Raw genomic sequence first — 23,680 nt, forward strand, 5'->3', positions numbered from 1 at the left:
ATAAAACCTACATCAAGTCAATAAATTAATGCTGTCCAAAAAGGAAGAAATTAATTTCCTATCCCTGAAACTGACTCCAACTTGGAGCAATTAATCTAACTTCAGGGTTGTGGTAAACTGCAAGTGTTAGGAGCCAGAATTTTATGTGTAAGAAGTCTGTTCAATCACCTTAGTAAGTTTTTGTCAATTTTTGGACAGACAACTGTAGACATTTCCAAAGATAAATAAGATGGAGAAATGCAGTCTGAACTATGCAGCTTCCAGGACGTTGTCTCCAGCCAGCAGTAAGCAAGCCCAACATTACAGAACTCACTATATTATGAGATTTTAGGGACACAGGTCAAAAAGAACACCCCTAAATGTGGAAACGAAACATCTCCCCTTTATAAATTAACAATCCTTTAAATGGACAATATTTGTTTAACAAATTAATTCCACAATGTAGTGTAAACCAAGACAACTTCCTTGTTAGTTTTTTTGATCTTCCAAGTCCAAAACTTAAATTGAACATTAATTAACAACTGCTGCGTGGCAACTGGAACACTTCAGTATTTCGACAGCCCTTTCCTACAGGATTTCCATTTCAGTATTGGTAAGCACCAGACACCCCATTTCACAAAAAACTCCGCTCATCCTGTGTGCTCAGCAAAAGCACTGCTGACATGAGGTGTCAAACTATTGCTTTGTTAAGATTTGTTCACACCTTTTGGCAAAGCTACTTCAGTGGTGTGCAGACTCACTTGAGACACAGCGGTGACTGCAAATGCTCAGCACTCAGGACATCCCATATAAAACTGTTCTGGGTGCTATTTTAGCTGTTAACATGGTAATATTTCTGTCGAAGTTAGATAAAAGCTTTCCTGCTGATGACCAAAAATGGACTAATACCAGGAATGGGAACACACAACAATGCACACTCCTCATATGCGAGAAAATTTGCAGTTTCCACCTGCTGGCAGAAAATGGTAAATACTTATCTTGCAGAGGAAGAAACTTCAGAGTTACATTGTACCTTACAACTCAAACTACTAGCACACAGGACTTTCAAAAACCAAACCAAAACAGCCTAGAAAACTGAGGCATCACCGAAATATTAACAGAATTCTTTGGAATTACAAAAAACATTCAGGCTATTAAAAACTCGTAAGCTTATGGTCTCTTAACTTTTAGCATCAGCCTAGATAGCCTGCTAAAAGCCTTTCTTCCCTTGTTATGATTATGAAACATATTGCACGGTGTTCTGATGAGGAAATACAGAACCCAAACTAACAACCATCATTTCCTGTAATCACCATGCCGGGGGAGGGGGGAGGAAGTGAGGATAAAGGGGGAAGCTAAAGGGCAAGGGGAAGCAACCACAGTAAAGACTAGTAAAAAAACATATGAATAGAGTTGTAAGAGTTTCAGAAAATCCAAGAATTAAGAACAACTGACATACCTTCTGAAAGAATAGCTTCCTTCAAATAGAGTAGCACATCTGCAAATTTTCTGACATCATTCACCAGTTGCATGATATATTCTGGGTCCACAACAGGATTATCATAGCAGTCAGAGTTGGAGCTAATGCTGCTCAGAGAGCTGCTCTTGGTGCTGCGCCCCATTCCCCAATTTCCTGAATTAGAGATGGTGAAGAAGTTGGAGGTAGACAGTCGGGCTAATCCCAAACCACGCTTGTTACTTCCACCGTTCTGTCGCAACATCCCAGCAGCCGCTGTGCTTATAGAGCTCTCGCAGTTAACACTCAGCGTTGCTTACTGTCCATTTGACAAGCCAAAGATGAAACCCTAAAAAATTGGAGGGGAAAGAAGGTGGAGAAAGAAAAACGCTGCTTAGTATAGGAATATATGTGAAGTAATATTCTTGTACTAACAAGTTCCAAAATTTCTTTCAAGATCATACTGGTGTACATTACGGTGCTGAACTGAAGTATTAGAAAAGTTTTTGGCTGTTTGAAGTTATTTTAATTTGTACAGTAGATACACAGTGTTGTATAAAAAGCAGTGGTATGCAGAAACTATTTCAAAAGCTAATTATGATGCATGCTTACTTTGTGAGAAAAGTTTCTTGCCTGAATACTCTGGAAACCTTAAGAATTAAGTTCTTTACATCTACCCTGAGACCTATTCTTTACCATGAACTGTTACTACAGCTGAATACAATTGCAAAAGCACTTGATTCTTGCATCAACCACCAGGATGTATTCAGCATCCTGTCTCTTAAGATGACAGCCTTGATCTGATGAATTTTCTTCATGTAGAATGTGCCAAGCGAGAAATCGTGGCCCATCACAGTTCGTCTCAGAAAGAAAAACATCCGGAAAGAAGTTACGTGGGCTTTTCAGCATGTTATCTCTTAATATGAAAGGCAATCAAAGGACACAGAAAAGGGAAAAGATTTAAAAATATTTTAATATCAATGTTTATCTGCAAATCTCAGTGCAGTTATCTTGAAGGGCATTCCTCTGTTTCAGTACACCTTTAAAGTTCCACCGTGAAAACGCACAAATTTAGGAGAGATTACATCGGTATAACTAAACAACTACCTTCATTCTTTTTGTTCAGGAAAAACAGAATGCTACTGCAATTTTCCCAATGTTAGGTTAAGCAATTCATTTCAAAGCAGCAAACTCCAGGTGGCAGAGTCAGGTATGGTTCCAGCAGCTCGCACAATGCCTGCTATTATTCTCTCAACACCAGGAGTTCTCAATGTTTATACTATATGGCAAACACTACAGGAGAGGAAGAAAAAAAAAATGTGGAACATGACAGCTAAAATGTTAAAGTGGCTTGCAGATACATCTGCAGAAAAATCTTAAATTTGACTATTTTTATCTTAAAAAACGCTATTATGATCTAGATTGCAGGTTGAAATGAGTTAACCTACAGATGTTTGTATTTGGTTAGCCCAACTGAAGAAGTAGCACCTTCAACACTTAGAACACTTCCACTGCCTATATCAACAGGTGTTATTCTAATGCACTTCCATGATTTTTGCATTATTTCTGCCTTATTTCTCCTCACAATTTAAATACATCAGAGGAAACGTGGTCAAAGCAGTTGTTTTTGTAACTAATCTGCAGGCCTTCCAGGGGGTGTGCGCTGGGGGGAGGGGCAAGAAAACTTCAGAATTTAACACAAATTCACTGCTCTAATTTCTGTTTACTGTTTAAAGCCAGTACCTACGACAGTACACATGAGACTACACAAATAATGCTGATAATTAGGCAATTCCAAACACCTCAAACAGACTGAAGTATGGTTTACAATAAACATGAAGCATAATGTTTAAGCAAGTTTCTTCTGTTCCCACATGTAATTCTCATGGCTACAAAGCTACTTTGCAAATCCATCTCGCACTTACAGCAAAAAAGCCACACAACCTTCTCTCATTTAAACAAGTGTGATATCTATTTATATCAAGACAGAGATTTTCATATTATTTAAAGGACATGCCTCTTTTAAGTCTGGCCAGCTTCAGAGTCAACTTTAAGTAGCATGATGTGTTAGACCTGTTCCTGCAGCAAGTCCATACTTTTAAAACTGCATTATTGTATAGATATGTACCATCTTTTTAAAATTCAGATTAGCAACAAGTAGCACAATAATGCCACCACTTTGAAAATTATGAAAGTGACGACAAAGTGTTTCTGGATGGGAAAATCTTGAGAGAAACTTTTGCTGTGAAGTAGCAGCTGAACCAAGAGCGAACAATTTAGTACAACAGTCCCCTTTTCCTCATAAATAGAAGCCCTTACGTCCGCTCCTCCCGCATTACAAGGCAGATGGGGGAGAGATTCCCTCACAGAACACATGCCTTTCATTATTGAGAAGTGTTTCATATTTCTTCAGGAGACTGGCTTCGAAAACGAAAAGCGTCCACCAGCTTTTCTATAAACGCCTCCAGACTCTCCTGGTTAAGAGCGAGCCACCGCCAGTCCCGACGGAAAAAAAAAAGAAGGAAAAAAAAAAGCGCCAGATATTTCAGAAATTTGCTCTCCCAGCACAATTTCTCCGGTAGGAGGGGTAAAAAAAAAAGGCGCTCTCAAAGGGGCCACGTCTCCGGGCGCTGGCAGCCCCGGCCGAGGGCAGGGCCGCTGCCCGAGCCCCGGGCGGGGGTCGCCGCTCCGCCCTGCCCTCCCCGCGCATTCCTGCGGCCCGCCCCGCCGCACCGCGCGTCCTCCGCGGCCACGGACCCCTCGCAGCCGCCCGGCCGCGGGGCAGCGGCAGGTAAGCGGGCAGAGCCCGCGGGAGGTGCGGGACAGGGCGGGGGTCGGCCCTCCGTCCCCTCCCGGCGGTTCCCGGAGCGGTGCCGGGCGGGGAGGTGGGTCGGAGGGGCGACACCCGCAGGGGGACGTGCCCTGACCAAGGGTAAGAGGAGCGCCGGGCCCCTCCATTCTCCCCCGTTCCCGTTCCCCCGGAGACTCGCCGCCGCCCTGTCCCGCGCTCACCCGCGGCTCCTCCCGGCGGCGACAAGCGACGCCCTCCACCCTCCAGCCACGTTGGGTCCCACGTCCCCCGGCAGGAGCCCTTACCGGAGAGCGGCGGCCGAGCGCAGGCGGCAGCCGGGCGGCCGCGGGCCCTGCGCACTCCCGCCCCGCTGCCCATGGAGCGCGCTCCCCGCCGCGCGGCCCGCGACACCGCCCCCGGCGCCGCCGCCGCTCCCGGCACCGCCCCCGCCCGCCGTTGGCCGGCCGAGCGCCGCGGGGCGGGGCTCTGCAGGGGCGGGGCTCGGGGGCGGCCGGAGCGCGTGCAGCGGGGAGGCGGGGTCGGTCCGGTGCGGAGAACAATGGCCGGGGGGACACGGGCCGGGAGCACCTGGCTCTGAGAGGAGCTGGGAGCTGCGAGCAGCGGGCGGGTGTGCGGGTGTGCGTGCGTGCGTGCGTGCGTGCGGCAGCGCTCGGGGACAGCGAGAGGACATGCCGCGCAGAAACAGCCGCTGCACGCACACCAGGCTGCAGGAGCCAGCCACACTCCTGAGTCAGACCGCGTGGTGTTTAGCAAACAGGATTTACTTTGAAGCGATTTGCCCAACGAGAAACAAACGCCGTGGCGAAGGGGAGAATGTATTTCTCGTACCGAACCTCCCACGCTTTTTACTCGCGCATCTAGTATGTCATTCATTGTACAGCTTCCAGTATTGTTACGAGTCAGTAAGACGTGTGCAAGCACATACACTGTATACTATACTCAGCTTGCTTTTATTTCTGGATGAGCTCTGTTGGCTACTTAGGGAAAATAAAAGCAGCATCAAAATAAAAATGTAATAACATAAGACTATGCCCCCAGGATGGGAGTGGATTCATCTACCCAGAAAGCACAAATTTTGTCATAGTTTAGCTGCATGTGCACATATATGCACATTCTTCTTATTAAGAAGAAAAATAAGTTGGAAAAGCAGAAATTTGCAACATCATAGAGAAACTCAAATAGTTCCCAGCAGCATCATCACCTCTAGACCTCTGTACAGACTTCTGTCAGGTCAGCTCACTGGTGGCAGCAGCAGTTTTTCCATCTTCTAGAGGCAGGGACCACAAACCCACACTTTATTTCTCACTAGCAAAAGACCATTTAAATTCAGATCTTAGATCCAATGCCCAAGCTCTGGAATGGGCATACATTTGATAACGTATCAAAGCTGTCATCATCTAATTCTTGGCCCAGTCCCTTGTCCCTGGCAGTTTCAGGCTTTACATCTGGAAATTCCCCATCTTTGCTCCAGCCTCCTTCCCCAGCCACCGCAGCACACCACCCGTTCAGGATTTTGCATCTGAGCACCAACTTCCTCCTTGATCCATTATTTCCCTCCATATATGCTGTAATTTCTTCTACTGTAAGAATTTTATTCAATTTCTTCGGCAATTTATAAAGCCTGAAACTAAGCAACCAACCTGAAACACTTACCTGGAATGTCAATGTTAAGCACTGGTCAATAACTTTTCTTTATCTTAAAAAAATCCTAAATAAAATGTGATGTGAATTTAGAAATCCAGTAAATGTTTATTAGAAATCCAGTAAATAGTTATAAATTCTTGATGCCTTCTAAGTATGGAGAAAAGCAAACAAAGAAAACAATGCCCTGAGCTTCAAAAAGATTTTGATCATCCAAGTAATTGATCCAGCAGTTGTCAAAATCAGGCCAGCGTAAACAATTGTAAACTAATTTAACGTGAAAGCAAGGAACTACAGTAGGGAATGTGAGTTAAATAGTTCATTCAACAATCACATCACTAGAAAAAGCATTAAAAGTTTATTGTGGGAAAATTCATTGAAACCATTACATAAGTGTTCAATAGCAATAAAAAAGATAAACAAGAAATTCCACCTATACTTATCAATAGAATACAAAGCAATAGATACTATTTGGTCTGCCAAACCTTCTTTTAGAAAGAAAAGCATACAGCTACAGCAGACTTTCTGTCTTCCTTACAGACACTCTTTCGCAAACCGAATGGGCGTTATCTTGCTGCAATTCCCAGGCACATTTTAGAAAATGCAAGCAAGAATAACTGCAGCTGTTTCCAGTACATACCCAGCTCTAGTCCTTTCACTGTGTCTGAAGCAGACTATGTTTTGTTATGCTTCAGCCCCTCCATGTGTTAGTGTTCTCTCATCTCGGCTCCCACATAGGCTAACCTGCATCTATAAAATAATTCAGCTCTTTTTTCCGCTTGATTCATTTATTTGGAGAAAACAAACAAACAAAGAGTTCCAGAGGTCAAACTGAAAGTAACAAAAAGTAGAAACACCAGGACTACATGTTTTTATGCTTCTGAAATATTTTGTTTCAGGCACTTTTGATTTAAAACATAAAAGTGTTCTACGCTGTAGGAGGCACAGCTTCAAACATATTCTGAAAAAAAGAATTTGAGCCCACATCTGCCACATTATGTGAATGCTAAGTGCAGTTTTGGGTTTTCCTCAAAGAAAAAAAACCCAAACAATTGTCTTTTTTCATTTTGGTTGTTCAGAGCATTTTCCTCCCCATTTTCAGTTCGGCTGCCACATTGAACAGAGAGTCCTCTGCATTCACCCTGAATCAAGACTGGTGCAAAAGAGCTGCAACCATGTCCCAGACCATACCGTGCTGATTACTCCTAAATTGCCTTGGAAAATATTTCATGAAAGAGAAATGGAAATAACAGCTCTACCTTCAAGAAAATATGGCTTGCATAAAAGGCCACGTCTACATCACTGCTCGCAACTTTTGCTGCAGTAGATAAGGGTCTGACAGGTGCTGCATTTTGGACAGCCTCTGCTCCTCTACTGGCCTAATGCCCCTTTTCAGCCAAGTATAACCTACTATAACCACTAGTGCAGGCTTCGGGGAATGAACAGAAGTGGAACAGGTGAAAGGTTGTTTAAAGTCACTTTTTTTCTGCACTTCATCCAACTGTCATAGCTTGCTTGGAATGAACAATCAGTTATCAGCCAAACAGTGAAGATAAGGGCAATAGAAAGTATAGTGTCTCAACAATGTATTCTCCAAGAAGAGACACCAAAATTGAATTTGTTTCATTAAAAATGCTGAATTTGCCTGTGAGCACCCACTGAAACATCAAACTCATTAGGAGTCATTTGTGTGATTCTTTTAATATTTTTTTTCCTCATAGAGCATGTGTACACAGTGAAATAAAAGCTGTAACATGACTTTAAAAAAACAAAACAAAAAACTCAACCAACAACAACAAAACAACAAACCCAAACCAAACAAAACCAAAACAAACAAAACCCCAACCAAACAAAAACAACCACCAAACAAACAAAAAACCCCACAACCCACACCTATTTATGCAGTAAACTCCAAGTGCCTGCTTCTCCCTTCTCGGTGTTGAACAGTACTTACTCACACAAAAGTCCCTATGAAATCCAGGGAAAAGCCTGCCTGTTGAAAGCTGCTCTACAGTGCAGCTTCCAATCAGCACTAAGAGAAGGAACCTTTCTAGGTAGCAGCATTAATGCAACTAGAACTGGGAAAATGACATTTGTTAAAAAATCAGTTTCAAAATACCACGTCTGTTCTATGAATCTGCAGAAGCGCCAAATATTTTAGACTAGATGGAAGACATAAATTATGAGTATATAACTTATGGAGAGCAATAAGAATTCAATACAGAGCTGAATATTTGTTACTATTGTTAACTGCCATGTCAGCAAGTGAAGCAACAGCTGAGAAGGGAACTCAATTCTAGGCACACACTGAGCATCACTATTAAGGAAAATTAAACAAAATACTTGAGAGGTAACTTAGTAGAAGTTTCCACCTTCTGCTTACATTCTAGTGAGCAGAATTCTGCTCTCAAGAAGCATTTCAATAACCCATTTCTTTCCAAGAATTTTATGTACAGGGTCCTGCAAAAGGCCAACATCATTTGTACATCAGAAAACAGTTCAAGACTCAGGTCCTGTTAAAGGAAATAATGTGACATTTATGGTGAAACAAAAACTTGCTCACAGCTACATTTTAAGTTTTAGTGAACAGGCAATGAAGAACATCTGGAATTCAAACATGAAAATTATTTGCATTAAGGCTGAGAAAACTCTGAAAATTGTTCCCCCAGTTGCATTGCATCTACTTCTGCTTTATAAACTAATTTATTTTTTCTCTTGTGAGATCTCTATTTTGGCTGTAATGAATGCCACCCACCTACCTGAGAACCCATCAAGATACCCCGATTCATAAGCACTTCCTAGAACATCCTGCATTTCAGCCAGTGCCCCAGATGCCCTGAGGGAGCTCCGTGGGTGAAACTGCAGCAGCCACTGTGCACTGGAATGAACCTGCAGAGCCAACCGACAGAGAACAGAAACACCCCATCTCCTGCAGACATGCTGCTCACCAGGGATCAGCAGCCTCCCTCTTCTCAGTCCTGATCTTCAAGGCAGACCACAAAACACTTCAAAAGGTGAGCAAGGGAAATGAAATTCATAGCTTTAGCAGCTATTAAAAACCTTATTTTTTGTTTTATGGCTCCATACGACTCACTCCCAATATAATCCCTCCATGCTTCTTAACATAATGAAAGGAGACCTCTCTCTTTTCTATAGGAGATAATCACATAATCACCTCTCCCTCTGCTAATAGTCCTGATCTTTCCTCTATTTCAAAGTTACTGTTTTTTCTCTCAGATGATCTAGCTGATATTTGGCCTAAAACAGAGCAGTTATTCTCAGTTTTTCTCAAACCCGACGCCCCAAAACTTCTTGGATTTTTCTCTTCAGTTATATCAACCAATGTAACTTTAAAATCTTTCCCTGCTTTTTTCTGTTTTTATGCAACATCCTACCCTGCTCAGGATGAGCTACACACTGTCATAAACTATTCTGCAAAAATGATGCAAGGCTGGAAGCGTGATGTGAAAAATGCAACTGGACACAGAACATCTCCATTTACTAATGGGAAAAGGATCGCCACAGGCATGGGCAGCACCCCATTTCCTAACTTTTAACAGGCACTTTCTTAAAAAACTTCCACCTTAACAAGCAATTGCCAAGGAGGACAGTGGGTGGTGAGGAATGAGAGGAAAGACTGCACGAAAGAAACAACTTCCAGAACCTTCACATCTTGCCAAACACACTATTAAACCAACAGTAATTATGGCATAGAGACCTACTGCCTTGGGAGCCAGGAGGCCTGAAGCTAAACACCCTGGCTCAATTAGCCCCACCTGTTGTACCGGTATGGACTGGATTTAAGGGAGAGAAAGCCCAGCAATGAAGGGTTAGCAGTGAAACAGGCTGTTTCTACAGGTAACAGGAGGTTTGGCTGGGAACTGCTTGAGGTGGGATCCTGCCAAAGGCTGCTGAGCTCTGGGTAGTGGAGTTGCTGCCAGCAGAGGAGAGGTGGTGAGCAAAGCTGTCGGTGCTGGGTTTGCCTTGCAGGAGAAGGGGCTTGTGATGTAGCTTCAGTTGGCTTTGTGTTTTGAATTAAGGGTTGGAAGTAGATGAGAAGACACAATGTTACCCAGTTTCTGAGAGCCCTCAGGATGCCAGGCTTGTGGGGTGCTGGGGGGGGCTCTTGCTGGGCTGCTGCTCATTGCCCTCAAGCCTGCCAAAATCCCTTTGAAAGCACTGACCATTGCTGCTCTTGGCTGTAAGGCAAAAATTCCTTTATGTGTTCTTGACAGTTTTTAGTAGCTTGTTTGATAAATCAGATAAAAAACAAACAAAAAAAGTGTGGCTAGAAATTTTTCCTTCCCCCTTATTTGCATAATAATTAACACGATGGTAAGTCAATTCAAGTGTAGAGAATAAACCCCCTAATTGTCCATAATTTCATAACTATTGTTAGAGGAAAGTGGAGTGTAAGTTCAAAATATTTACTTGCCAGAGAGAACAGTGTTATTTCAGGTTGGGATAGCAGGCAAGGTCCTTAAGTAGCAATCAAAAGCACTATATTTGATTAAGTGGTTGCTACTTCCAGATCTATGCTTTTGCCTCTTCCTTCCTTCTCCTGCCTGTGCTGTTGTGGTGTGATTGTCCAAATCCAGTCCTGACAAAATCATCCAGGATAACAGAAACCCTACAGTTAAAGGTCTTGCAGCTCACTGGGATCATTTTGCCAAGAAAGCAAGTGCAGCTGCCCTTGATGCTGGCACAACTATGTGTAGGAGTTTGTGATGGGGTAGGGAGCTGCAACCTCACAACCTGCTTCAGGTGAAGCTGGAATGATTTTTCTCATTGTGCCTTAGGGTTTTCTGTGCTAGTCTCACACACTCTATTTGGCTCTCATATGCAGTTTTGCTGCCAGGAATCATATTTTTATGTTGGGGCCCAGACAAATAAGAGACTCGGCTAAAGATCAGCACCATTGATATCTCAGCTGTTGTACAGTTTGTGCAGGAAGAAACTGTTTCATATTCAGTTTTTATGCCACTATATCTGTTTCAGATACAATGATGTAAGTTTCCTCCACCTTGGGGTGGGGGGGAAGAAGGGTTAAATCTAACCTATTCCTATCTGCTTGAAATTATTTAGACAAAAAAAATCTGCCTTGTAGTGCACTCACAGCAAGATATGTTATTCTCAGTATAGGTATCCACATAACAGTGTGAGTGAACTTTATTTAACTGATGTAGTTAAAGAATAAAGATGGTTGATGTAATCACAGAGGAAAGAAACGTGTCATGCAGTTGTGGTAGTCATTCATGTGAACAGATATGGCATAAATAAATGCAAGTAGAAAAGATACAGGTATGGGCCCTTTAAGGGTGATAAAGTTACCAAACACCTCTTAAATATCTTTGAACTGAACTGCTGTACAAAACCTTCAGTAAAAGTAGTGAACTCTGTTCCATTTCTGATGAAGCAGTTGTAGATGCCTGATCCCAAGGGACAACTCCTGGGCTGACCTCAGCTGTGAACCTTCCCGCAGCCTACGTGCAGCACCTAAATTCCTGAAAGGGGATTTCCTACTGACCTTAATGGCTCTTTGCTCAGGGCACAAGTTGTTCAGTTGTCCTATAATGAGGCTCCTAAATCTTCCTATTGACAATACAGGGAGTGTAGGTGCCTAATGCAGAATTCCCTGCAGGGCATGGGCTGGGACACCAAGTGTTGTAGCCCATCAGTCTCTTACTGGGCTTGGGCCAAAAGCTGCTAATCCAACACCAACAGTGGTTCGTCTGCTCTGTTTTCTTTCCTGTTCTTGCTTTAAATAGTTATGATGAATCTGATTAGCTGCAAGACAGCAGATGCTATTGTAATATAAGATTCGAATAGCAGACATGAGAACAGACTCTAGTCTTGGTCTAAATGACATGTGTTATTTATTGTTTAATGTTTTCCTGTGCAATGGAAGCAGTTTTCTGCTCTTTGAGAAACTCCTTATAGAATAATATGTACAAAATCAGGACCATTGTTATTTTATGCTTATGTATAAGTCTAAGAAAATAAAACTGCTGTATCTAAAAGAGCAGCATATATTTTGAAACATGATACTGATCACAGAAGGGTTAAGTGATAAGCTGATGGAACTGATCTGTTTCTGTCATCTCACCTCGGTAAAATAATCCAACATGATACAACAAAAGAAGTGTGCAAAACTCTGTTACTTCTGGTTATGTATACGGCATAAGAATACAGGGTGCAATTCACTACACCGAAACCCATAATATTTTACCAGTTTTATTCTGACAAAAGCCCTAAGTGGCTTGCACTTACTGACAGCTATCAAAAAGGAGTTTAGTTTCAGCAAATATTATTTTATATGTTGTAGCCCTAACAAGATATCCAAATTATATATAAATAGAAAACTGCAGTGTTAAATAAAAATAAAAACCCAACCCCTACTTGTTTATGTTGAAGTTCATTGGCACCTTAGCTGTATGTAACTGTGATAACTGCATGAATAAGAAATCAAAGTTGACAGGTTTGCAAGTCTAGTGAATGGAAAGGCCACTGATGGATGTCACCTGAGCAGAACACACTTGGACTGGTGCCACTCTTCAGCTTCCTCCTGTGAATTAACTTGTCTTGGTAGGAACACATGGGGATTCCTCGTGAGTACCACAGCCTGCCCCATGATTCAGAAAGATGGTGGTCCCCACATGTGATGGGATGCCTCTGTGAGGAGAGTCAGATCAAGATGACTGCAGAGATAGTTGTTTTGCCTTGGCAGACACTGCTGGTAGCTGCTCTGGGAAGACAAGTCTGAGTAGGTATAAGCCTATGGAGAGGCAAATCCCATTCTCCTAGAAGCAGAGGGCAGGCCACAAACCTGGCTGTTTCCTTCCTTGCCACCCTGATACCATTTTGCGGAGCAGCTTTGGAGACCGTCCTCCTCAGACAGGCAGCCTCCAACTCAAGATTTAGCCACAAAGCAGCATATAATCAAGAAAGCAACACTGGCAATCTTTAGTGTAGGAATGTGACTCCAGTGCTGATGGAGCATTTGCCATCTAATTTCAGTAACTTCTTTCAACCAATAGAAAAATCTCTGACAGGCTTGGCTGCCAAGTATTACAGGCTTTGAAGTCTGTTGGCAGGTAAGAGCTGCATGTCAGTGACTTAAAAAAAACAAACATCAAAAGGTATGTCAGGGAATGCTGTTGCAAGGGCTGGAAATCTAAAAGAAAATCCTCAGAGATAATATTAAAGGACTTCAAAGGTAGGAGATATGTAGAAAATCAATAACACTGGTCAAAATCAGAAACTTTCAGACTTGAGTAGAAGTTAGGAAACAAAAGGGAGAAATATGTACTGCTTTTTATGGTCATGTGTACATGTACTGTGTAAGCAACTGCTATCTTGTCTTCAGGGTGTGTATATCAGCAGGCTTGGAATAGAAATATATACAGCTAATGCCTCAAAAGGAGACTTGAGTTGATATCCATGTTTTTCTTTTTACTTGCATATCTGAATGTGCTGTACAATTTTTTTTTTTTTTTTTAAATTAACATGGTTTATCACAGTGTAGTAAGTATGTAATACTGAAAGACACCATCATTAAAGATGAGGTCCTTCATATAACCTGCCAGAATCCAAATGCGGGATGTAAAATACTCCAAAGTGAAGGCATTAATGTAGGAAACTTACTAAGCTATGGATTAATCTCAATAGTATAAGGCTTTTTATAATCTCCAGTACTTTATCTCTTAAGTAAGGATTCTTCAGCAATCAAAACCTAAACAGGAGAACGTAAAATTTATATAGAAGGAACTTTGGAACTGGAAATAGGTAATGCTTCGAAATAAGAATGACCCAGCTGGGTAAGACCAAGAACTTGGTAAGACCGGTATCCTGCTTCGCATCATAGCCATAAATGGATGCTTAAGGAAGGTATGAAACACTGGATAGGAATATATAATGCTTTCCCTGAGCTTCCAGCTGTTTGCAGCAGCTAAACGTCCTGAGCCAAATATGATTTCTTTATGCCTAGTAATTCTCGGTGACTTCTCCCATTAACTTTTGTAGTCTTCTCCTGAAACAAAAGTTTAAGTAAACCCAGCATCCCACAGCAGGGAGTTGCCAGCTTTACACACAGACACTGCAAAGAATTACTCCTTATTTTCCACAAACACCCCACCCCCAGTTTTGACATCTGAGAGTCACAGCTGCTGCACAGAGGTTCAGACTGGGTTTCTGAATGTGGCTCCTGCTATGAAACCTGTTGTGTCACAACAGGCTCTATTGACACAAGCTGCAGGAACGGGCCCTCCATCAGTGCCATTGTGCAATGAGTGAAACAAATCAGAAAGGAGAAGGAAATAGCAGCAGCAGCATCAAAATGACCGTATGGGGACATTTTCAAAATGCATTATAGCACACTCTTGTGTGCTCTGTGTGGTTTACCATGGTGCCAGAATGCACAGGGCTGTAGTTAAAATTCCATTGTTAATTTTTCTTGGGTTTTTTTGTGAAGTTCTGTTTTCAATTTTCAGCATTTCAGCAGTGTTACCAAATACAGAGGAAGCTGCTACCACTCAGGACTTGTATCACTGCCTGTGCATTGGGGATGCATAACAGAAATGGATTCTTTTCTTCTTTTATAAATTCCAATGGCAAGCACTGATTCCCTGTAGCCTCCAGTGTGGACAGAGCTGCTTACAGACACATGGTACAGTAGGTCAGAATTTTGAGAGCTGTGAAAAGGAATGCTGTTGAATATATTAGATGCAGTAAGAAGGGTTAAGCTGTTGAGATCACCTGCTTCAGATGCAACTTCTCCCTCCCACCCCCCTCTTCAGGAGGAAAATAAACAGTTCCCTTGTCCCTAGGGTGGTAGCAAGCCCTAACAAGGAAAAGCAGGACACATTCCTTCCTTCCTTCCCTTATAACTAGTCACTGAATTGCTCCCAACACATTCCAGATCTGGTAGGATAGCTTAATTGTCTTCACCTGGAGGCCACTGCCTGAATTCCTGGCAGTTAGTAGAACACCTATGGAGTGAGGCATCGTGATTTCTTTCTGATGAAAGTGGGTTATGCACTCAGTCCCATGGTCATGAGCAGTTTCATAGGTTGATTTGCATATGAAGATTTATGGGTTTCCTGGGTGTAACTGTGCCTGTAGAAGTTGGAGACTATAAGTGTCATCAAACGTAATTCCTCTCTAAAGACTTAGATATGTGAAAGATGAAGGACTGTTTATTGTAATAAGTTGTGGTTATGAGTGAAATTTTTAATTGCTTCCTTTACAATGAAAGGTCTGTACAGAGAAGGGAATGCTGCTGGTTTGCTTTCGCTGGTGGTGAAGCAGGGCAATTTCCGTAACACTTTGTGATCAGGCCTTATTCCATAAGGCAGCTGAAATTGTGCAAAGCTATTCAGACAATAATTCTAGTCACAGAATGTTATCAACCAGTACTCTGGATTGTCATTCCCCGTGTCTGTAGTTGCAGGTACCATTCATGAAGAACGTCAAAAGGAGTCCCAAGATTCAAATCTCAAATCAGTAGTAAACCAGCAAGTTTATGCCTTTTCCCAAACAAATAGCTAGGCAATTAGACTAGCAAAATAAAAATATTTAAGCATGCAGACTCAAAGTAATTTGTTATTGTTATATATTTGTTGCATTCCTACTATTTATGAGGTGTTTTGTAATAAGCTTTAAAATCTCACTTGTGTTGCTGATTCTATTCCAAGTGAAGCAAAATGTTGATGTTGTTACAGATAGACTCTGGAACAGCACTGAAAACAGTTGTTTCCTAGAAAACATTTTGCTGGTTTGGTGAGGCATTAGGGAGTTCCAGTAGGCAGCATCTTATTGCAATATTGCATAGACAGCCAGAATAAATTTCAACACAGGCCAGTGATGGTTCTTTATATGTTCACTGCAGAAATGAAAACATGGCAAGATCAGAAGGCCTCCAAGGCTTGAAAAACATGGTAAACATGACTCTAAAAGAAGTAAAAATGTCCAAGACTGCAAGCAGGATGATAAGCAACAGTGTGAGAACATTAACAATTCTACTTTTAGCCATGTTTACTGATTTATAAATTTTATTGAGCGGAATAGTGATTTAATGTAAGACTTCTGACAACAAAATGAGAGAATTATGTAAGTGGGAGACAAGTACAGAGTGAAATGACAAAAAAAGTCTGAATAAGACAAGGCATCTGTTTTACCAGTGCTATCCTGATAAACCCCTCAGTGTTAATCTAATCTAAACTAGACTGAAAGCTTATATAAACTAGAGCTTTGAATTCCCATGGATAAAGAAACAAATACTGCTTTTGGAAAAATGCATATAGTTATTGTACGTTGTATACTCTTGTATATACCCTGTACCAACAAGTTGGGTATTTTGGGTTCAGAGGTACTGCAAGCTATATCTTCCAGTCCTGTAGCTGCTTGTGATTAATTTCAAAATAAACCCAAGAGACAGAGGGGTCTTACACACGTACAGGGCTCCTACTAGAGTGAAACTCATGGTATCATTTTCTTCTTAAACTCAAAAGATTAAGTTCTGCGGCAAAAACCAAAAAGCATCTGACAATGTTGTTCACTTTAATCTTATTTTACAGATCGCTCTCTGGATACTCACATCAACTATTTCAGTTATACAGGCATTCTTAAGAACCTTTTTCTTTATGTGAAGAACCTTAACATACCATAGGAAAGGAATGGAATACCTGTTTCTCAGGTGTCTTGTACAAATATGCTTGTTCATTGCTCCTGCAACTACCAAAACATTACCCAAAGCAGACCAACAGGGACTTAGGCTGGTTTAACTACTGTGACAGCAGAAGGAATAAGCTCATTAAATACACCTTTGGTAAATTAAAGAAAAAATAATAGAGCTGTGGATTATCAGCTGTGTAGTTGCACTACTAATATTATTTCTGCACAATGTGTTTTACAGATATTCTATAAAATCAAAGTTATGAAAGCAAAGAGGGTGATGCTGTTTCACCAGTGATAAGCTCCTACTGTGCAATGTTCACTTTGACTGTGGTGAGTCCACAGACAGAGTCACCTCTAATATGTACATGAGATTTGGGAATGAAGATGAGATGAACACAGATCAAGAAAATATTATAAAAGAAAACTAACTGTAGGATTTAAATCAGTTCTCAAGACTACAGCAAGTACATATATTGCACGCCACCAAGAGTACAACATTTGTGTGGATTACTCTCTTTAGCACTCGCTTTTCTTATAACGTGAAGCGGCAGGTGAGTGGTTCCCAATCCCGGCCTCAGGGCGCCCTCCGGTGGCGGGCTCGGGAATCGCGTGGGGGCCGGGGCACAGCGGCCACCAGAGCGCGGCCTCATCGCGGCCCAGCGCTGGGACGGGAAGGGCCGGGAGCTTTCCCTGCCGCCCCGAAGTCCATTCAAATATACTCCTCAACCCCTGGCTAGTGCGGTTAATACAAACAAAACACAGAATTGGTAGGTAGGTGTTTGAAGAAGAAAAACTGAAACTGGATGGGCTGGAAATCTTCATCCCCAGATCCTGAAACAAGCTAGAATAAGGAGACTGTGGGATTAGTTCTGTGGGAAATATTTCTAATAAATATATAAGGTCAGGGTGTTATATGATTGGAGAACAGGCAATACAGCGACTGCACAAAGGTGGGAGAGGACAGAAGTGATTCACCTCTGAAAGGTCCCTGGATTTGAATTGAGTTGTCTGCAAGTGTTTAAAGCAACGAGCAAAGTGGTGAATAATCAGATGTAAAAGTAGACAAGATTGTATTGGATTCAGTTGTTTTTTTTTTTTAATAGTAACTTGATTTTTTAGGTAATGTCACACACTTTATTCAAGTGAATATTAATAAAATACATCGTGCCACTTAGAGATTTATTAATTAGGCTGATAAAATTGATTATTTTTATCAGGCAAGGAACTGGCTAAAAGTGGTAAGGTACTGAATGATTTTTGATTGGTGAATCCAGCTAGAAGAAAGTGATTAGATTTTAATATAGTTATTAGTGACCTGATATAAATGTTACCAGTCCTCCATTGCCAAAAAATTGTCTTATTAATATTATGCAGGAAAAAAAACATTGATCTCAAGAAATGGAGGCAAGAAACAGAATGAAATTCTACAATACAAACTATAACACCATACTTCTGAAGAATAATGACAAAGAATGTGCTACAAGGAGAATAAAATATTTTGAAATAGCAAAAGAGGTTGATCTAGTTTATACAAGGCGAAGACAAATGTGATACAGTTGTAAAAAGGTCAGGATTTACTTACCACCTGAGGTATTTTCTGCAGAAATAGGAGTAATACTGGTAAGAGTTTAAAACGGAATATCAGTACGAATAGCAAGGAAATCAGTACGCAGAACCCAAAAAAGACACACATCACTGGCAGATGTGCAAAGGTGACCAAGGGAAGAAAGACAAAGGCTGAGTGAGATTAGTTGTGACTGTTGCATAGAAATACATTAACCAGGTAAACACCAAGGAGGGAGATCTGCTACGGCAAAAGGGCAATGATGATGAAGAATAAACCAGCATGAACAGTCAATCTATAAATTAAGATTAGCATTTAGGAGAAAAATCCTAACCTAGGGGAGTAAGTTTCTAGAACAGAATTCTAACTGGAACATGGGAACAAAATCTTTAATGATGAGTCTAAACAAACGAAATGAGGTGATACAGTGCCTCCAATAAGAAGAACTGGACTTGATCCATGTGTCTTCCGAGTTTATATTCTTATACTGTTATTCTGAAGATGTATTGTCTCTTTTTACAAATATGACCCTAGAATGTGAATTTATTTGCTTCACAGTATTTGTGTTTTAGCTTCCAGTTGACTAAAAAACTTCTGGGGAGAAACCCAGACCTATACAGCATGATATCATGCATAGAGCCACTCCCTCCAGTGTTAATCTTGAACAAACTGCCCTTCAGGAAATGTTGAGCCTTCCATAAGCTGTCAGCCCAGCCCTACCTGTGGTGGAGCAGATGTTTCCCAGGTGATCCTATCCACTAAAGACTTGTTGGATGTGTTAATTTATTAGAGCCAGCTATGAAGAAGCTGAATACTAACTTTAAAAGGTACCAGTGTAATAAATGTCTATACTGGAATGGCTATACAGTGAATGGTCACAAGCACAGTGGAATTTCTTATTTTATGGTATAGGTTGATTGAGAGTTTTGTGCTACTGCTAGGTTATTGTTTGCATTGATATTGCTTTGGAAAAGCAAACAAACAAACAAAACCCACAACCAAACTGAATATGTAAAGAGCTACTTTGGCTTTCCAAACCAATAATTCACTACTTGTGTATACAGTAATTTTGGGTTCCTTTTTCAGAACATCGTTTTCATTAATTAGTATATGGGAGAAAAACGAGAGCTAGTGTGTTTTGGTTGGGTGTTAATCAAAGTGTTTCTTGCTGTTGGAGTAGACTATGTAGCTTTAAAGCAAACCTTAGGGCACTTTAATCTTATTCTCATGTTTGCTCCACTTTGTTAGTTCTTTTGCAATTTGTTGCTATTTTGTTTTAGTTCAGTGGTGGAATTCTGAGCACAGCAAATTCCAAGAGCACAAGTGAAAATAACCTCACGCTGTTAGCACTATGTTCCCTGTGGGACTGCATTTTGCATTGAAAAGGAAAACGATGAATATAGAAATTTTGGAGAAGAACCTTATTGGCTTGGATCATTTTCCCAAACTTTGGAAGATGAGTTAAATTTTACTGAACCAGCAAGGTACTGCTTATGTGATCACAACTGAACTGAATGAACTTGGAGTGGAAGCCTTGCTACTGTGAATGGGAGGACCCGTAAGCCACCCTAGGACTTCTGAGGAACTAACACTGACTTTGAATTACATTTGTGGAAATCTCCCACCTTTTCTCTTTCCTCCTTCCCTAGACTTTTCTTGCTTATTTTAGTGTTTTCCTCTGAGATTTCAATTACTACTTTGCTTCCCTCCTTCATCCAAGGCAGGAGTCAGTGCTCTGCTTTCCCTAAGATTGTATGTTATTCAGGCATGTAATCTTTTCCTCACAGATTCTCATCCCAGCAGCAGAGAGAGAACAGGCTATGGTGGCGTTACATTGCTACACAAGCCTTATTTCTGTTATAAACAAAAGCTTCAGACTTTCCTTATGGAGAAGATCCTGGAAAAAGTAGAAACAGCTGTTTGTTAAGAGGTGAAGGTCCCTCTGTAATTGTAACAATTGCTTTAAACTGTGAGAGGGCGCAAAAGACGAACCTGTTGAACATCCATCCGAGAAACAGCAATTTCAATGGTGCCTGAAGTAAACTCTGCAAAATGTGCCTGCAAGAATTACTAAGTACTTATGTACCTTGATCTCTTGCCTGCTGTGAGCAATTTTATTCATCCTCCTCTTCTGCAGGGCTATAGGGGTTCTTAAACTGAAAGCTATTTCAACAACACAAGCCGGACAACATAACGGGTCTGCTGCTCCTTTACCATTGTAGTCATATGAGTGAAACCCTATGATTTACAGTTTCAGATTACAAAGAGAAGTATATAATAAGCTTAAAGATTAGGGCACAGGTGTTTCATAATGTCAAATGTATGACACAACTAAGTTTAGGAAAAGAATTAGGAAGATTACGTTTATGTTTCTTTTTGCTTTGTTACCATGTGCAACTATTAAATGTTTGGTCCATACTTAGTATTTGGTTACTTCTGCTGCCTGTTTATGCTGTTCCCATCAGGCTAGTGTGAGATAAACAAGCGTGTGAACATCCAGGGCATTAACTAAGCTGTGATAATAACATGGAAACATGTCTTCACTTGTGGTAAAAACTCACTCTCCTTTTATTTCAGATATCAGGGCAATTGGCAGTTGACATTTGACTTGGAATGATGTAATGTAGACAATTATTTACTTAATAGTTAAACTGCATATCTTCTATTTATATATTCTGCATTAAGATAGACTGTGTGGGTTCAGCCTTTCTGAGCTGGAGCACAGGATCCTTCCCTACCTTACAAACTGCCTTGGCAGACAGGAGGAGCTTTCGGCCGGGGCTCTGGGTGTGGTGCTGTGTAGGAAGGAACAGGGAATTTTCTCACGTTTGTTAGAGACATCCAACTTGATGCCTTAAGGCTGAAGGGTAATATGTGTTTTTTCCTTCTGCTAAAATGGGATAAAACACCACAATTTATTTTTTCCTATGAAAGAGAGATTGCTACTGGTGCATTTCCTTTCAAAACTTGGAGTCAATTCAAATGCTCTGAGAGAAGAATAAGGCCACTAGGTCCTATTGACTGGACGATTTTGGAATCCAAATATTACAGATCTAAACTAACATCTCAATTATGACAACTACTGGAAGCCAGTGCATGCACTAGTAAAATGCCTTTTTGTAGGAAATGTTGTGAAGTACATCACCTGCATTCTGAATGTGTCTCTTCTAGAACAGTCCCAAATAAGACCGCCACAGACCACAAAAGTGGTCTAAAGCTGCCCAAGAAACTTGAATTAAGGCTGTATCAGGATGCAACCTTTAGTTATATGCCATCATCTGTTTTTATCACAGTATTTCTGCCTCATTGAGTAGACAGTTATTTAGTATAAATTTGTAATATTAAGTTAATTTGTAATCAGTACCTAGCACTAGATTTTAATTATAATAATCAAAATACTATACAAAATTCAAAAATATGTTATTAAATGCTAAGTATTTTTAAAAATACTATGTTTAAAGAAAGCTCCACCACACTCTAGCCACTTAACACAGGACACTTCTGCAAATACCTCTTTGATATATCTCATGACAAATATTGTGAAAATAGGGGAAAAGGCAATTACAGGTCAACTCTGAATGTGTTAGATAACTTATCCTGGGGTGCATTCCAAAAGTGATTCTGTGGCAGAGTTGAAGTGGTAGTTCAAACAATCATATCAGCATTTATCCACATTAGCCATAGAACTGTCATTTTTCTTCCCATGACCACCTGCCTCATACTCTGTGTCTTTAATTTTTTGTAATATATGACAGAGCAGACCTGTAGGCAACAGCTAATTTATCTATACAATCCTCATCCAGTGCGGGTTCATGCAAGTGTTATACCTGAACTCCCTGTCAAATGGTTCTCCTACCGCATTTCCGCCATCTCCTCCACCAGATGTTGCTAGCTCAGGTACCATAGGCTCCTGGTCCAGCCAGTTCCATCCCACACCTTCTCATTAGATTTAAGTTGTGTTCTTTCAACCTTTTTCTTGTCAAGTCAATTAGCTCTAAATCTCTCCTTTCTCTTTTCCTCAGTAGCCCCGAGTGTTACCCTTCTGTTTTGCAACACATCCGATCTGCTTTTCTTGTTTAATCTTCTCATTCCCTCCCAATACCAGAATCATTGCTCAGCCCATCTAATCTCCTTGCACAACTAGTCTCCAGGTGCTCCTTCCACTGGCTTCCTCACCCAAGGTGTCTCAGTCTCCTAAATAGTGTCTTGCTAAGCCACTCCAGTTTCTGTAGCTTTTCTTCACTGATTTCTTGTCAAGCCATTCCACTCTCAATCTTGCCTCCTCTTAATGCATTCCTTTCATCCCTTATCTGGTTTTATCCCTCTACATTCAGATCAGTGGGGTCATTCTTAAAGCCAAAAACTGTTACCTATGCTCAGTTCCCATGTCTAGCTGCATTTTAGTACAAAACGTGAAAAGCCTTTGAGCTTGCACAGTATTTGATCAACAGCCAACTGCTTCATCTGGATGGAGGAAGGTTGCAGACACTTGGATAACATGATCTGTATGGAATCTGATGGTGTGTGGTTGTTTTACAGGATGATACAGTTTGCTTAGCAGCGGGAGCTGTGAGGGACCTCAACATACCAAGTGATGGAATCTCCAGCCCTACTAGCAGCCCAAAGCCAAGAGCTGTGACAGAAAGCATACAAATCTATTCTTCAAAAGTCAGTAAGTTGGCAGTGTGAAGGAACAAGTGAAAAATGTATTCAATAATGCTATTTGGATATCATATGTGACCTGTTACTAGTGTGTAAGAGCAGGCCATTAGGCTCCTAGAATGTTCAGTGTCTCTGACATGGTTAATCAGAATGGCTGCTATATTAATCAACAATTTGTGAAACAATGGGTGGAGAGAGGATTTCAATTTTGGGAACCCACTTTGAGTTACCACCTTCTGTCATTCCTTAACTGGTGAGTGTGTAGCAAAATGGTAATTGAGTCTGAGTGCTAACAGATGCAAAGTATTGCGTACAGAGGAGAAATTAAAATTCTACTTTAATTCTAAAAAAAAATGACCTGAACTGTATTGCCAAAACAATGATTAATAAATACTGTACCTGCCAAGAGTACAAGTTTAATGTGTAAACTGAATAAATAGTTTAAAAGTCCCTGTCGTGAGAGGAAGTACAAGACAGTAATTTCCAGGGAAGTGCCAACAAGGAGAAGAGTTTCACAGTCTAAAAATTGGACCCTCACTACTGATCTTTCATGGTGATTAACTAAGCAAGTAGATCTGCACATAGAATGTACTAAAATCCTTGTTTTGTTATATTAGCATCCTTTCTACATTACCAGTGTTAAAAACAAATTATAGTTTGTTTAAAGAACACATCATCATAACATATATTTGTGGCCATAGCTCCTGGAAATCAGACAGATGAGTCTGATGAAGTTGTTACGGGTTAAACCTAATGTCTGGTACCTCTTGACCAAGCATGAGACAGTGATGATTCCTTTTTGAGTGGTTATAACAATTAAATTCAAGCTTCATCACCTGGAATAAGAAGGAAGCACAGGATAAACAGTGATGATGACAGAGTTTTTCAAGAG

The 23,680-nt window shown here is 41.0% G+C and overlaps 1 protein-coding gene across 1 annotated transcript in view; it reads right to left on the reverse strand.

Annotated features, from left to right (window-relative positions):
* The window catches only part of ARHGAP29 (Rho GTPase activating protein 29), a gene marked incomplete at its 3' end in the record, with an annotated part of 48,927 nt that extends 47,212 nt beyond the window's left edge, over positions 1-1,715 (reverse strand). The window contains exon 1 of the mRNA XM_080348569.1: positions 1,439-1,715. Coding sequence (XP_080204695.1) covers positions 1,439-1,700 — 262 coding nt within the window. The 5' untranslated portion in view covers positions 1,701-1,715. The remainder of the gene's footprint in view (positions 1-1,438) is intronic.
* Between the last annotated feature and the right edge of the window lie 21,965 nt (positions 1,716-23,680).

The sequence above is a fragment of the Nesoenas mayeri genome (assembly GCF_963082525.1).
Source record: "Nesoenas mayeri genome assembly, chromosome: 8".
Taxonomy (NCBI): domain Eukaryota; kingdom Metazoa; phylum Chordata; class Aves; order Columbiformes; family Columbidae; genus Nesoenas; species Nesoenas mayeri.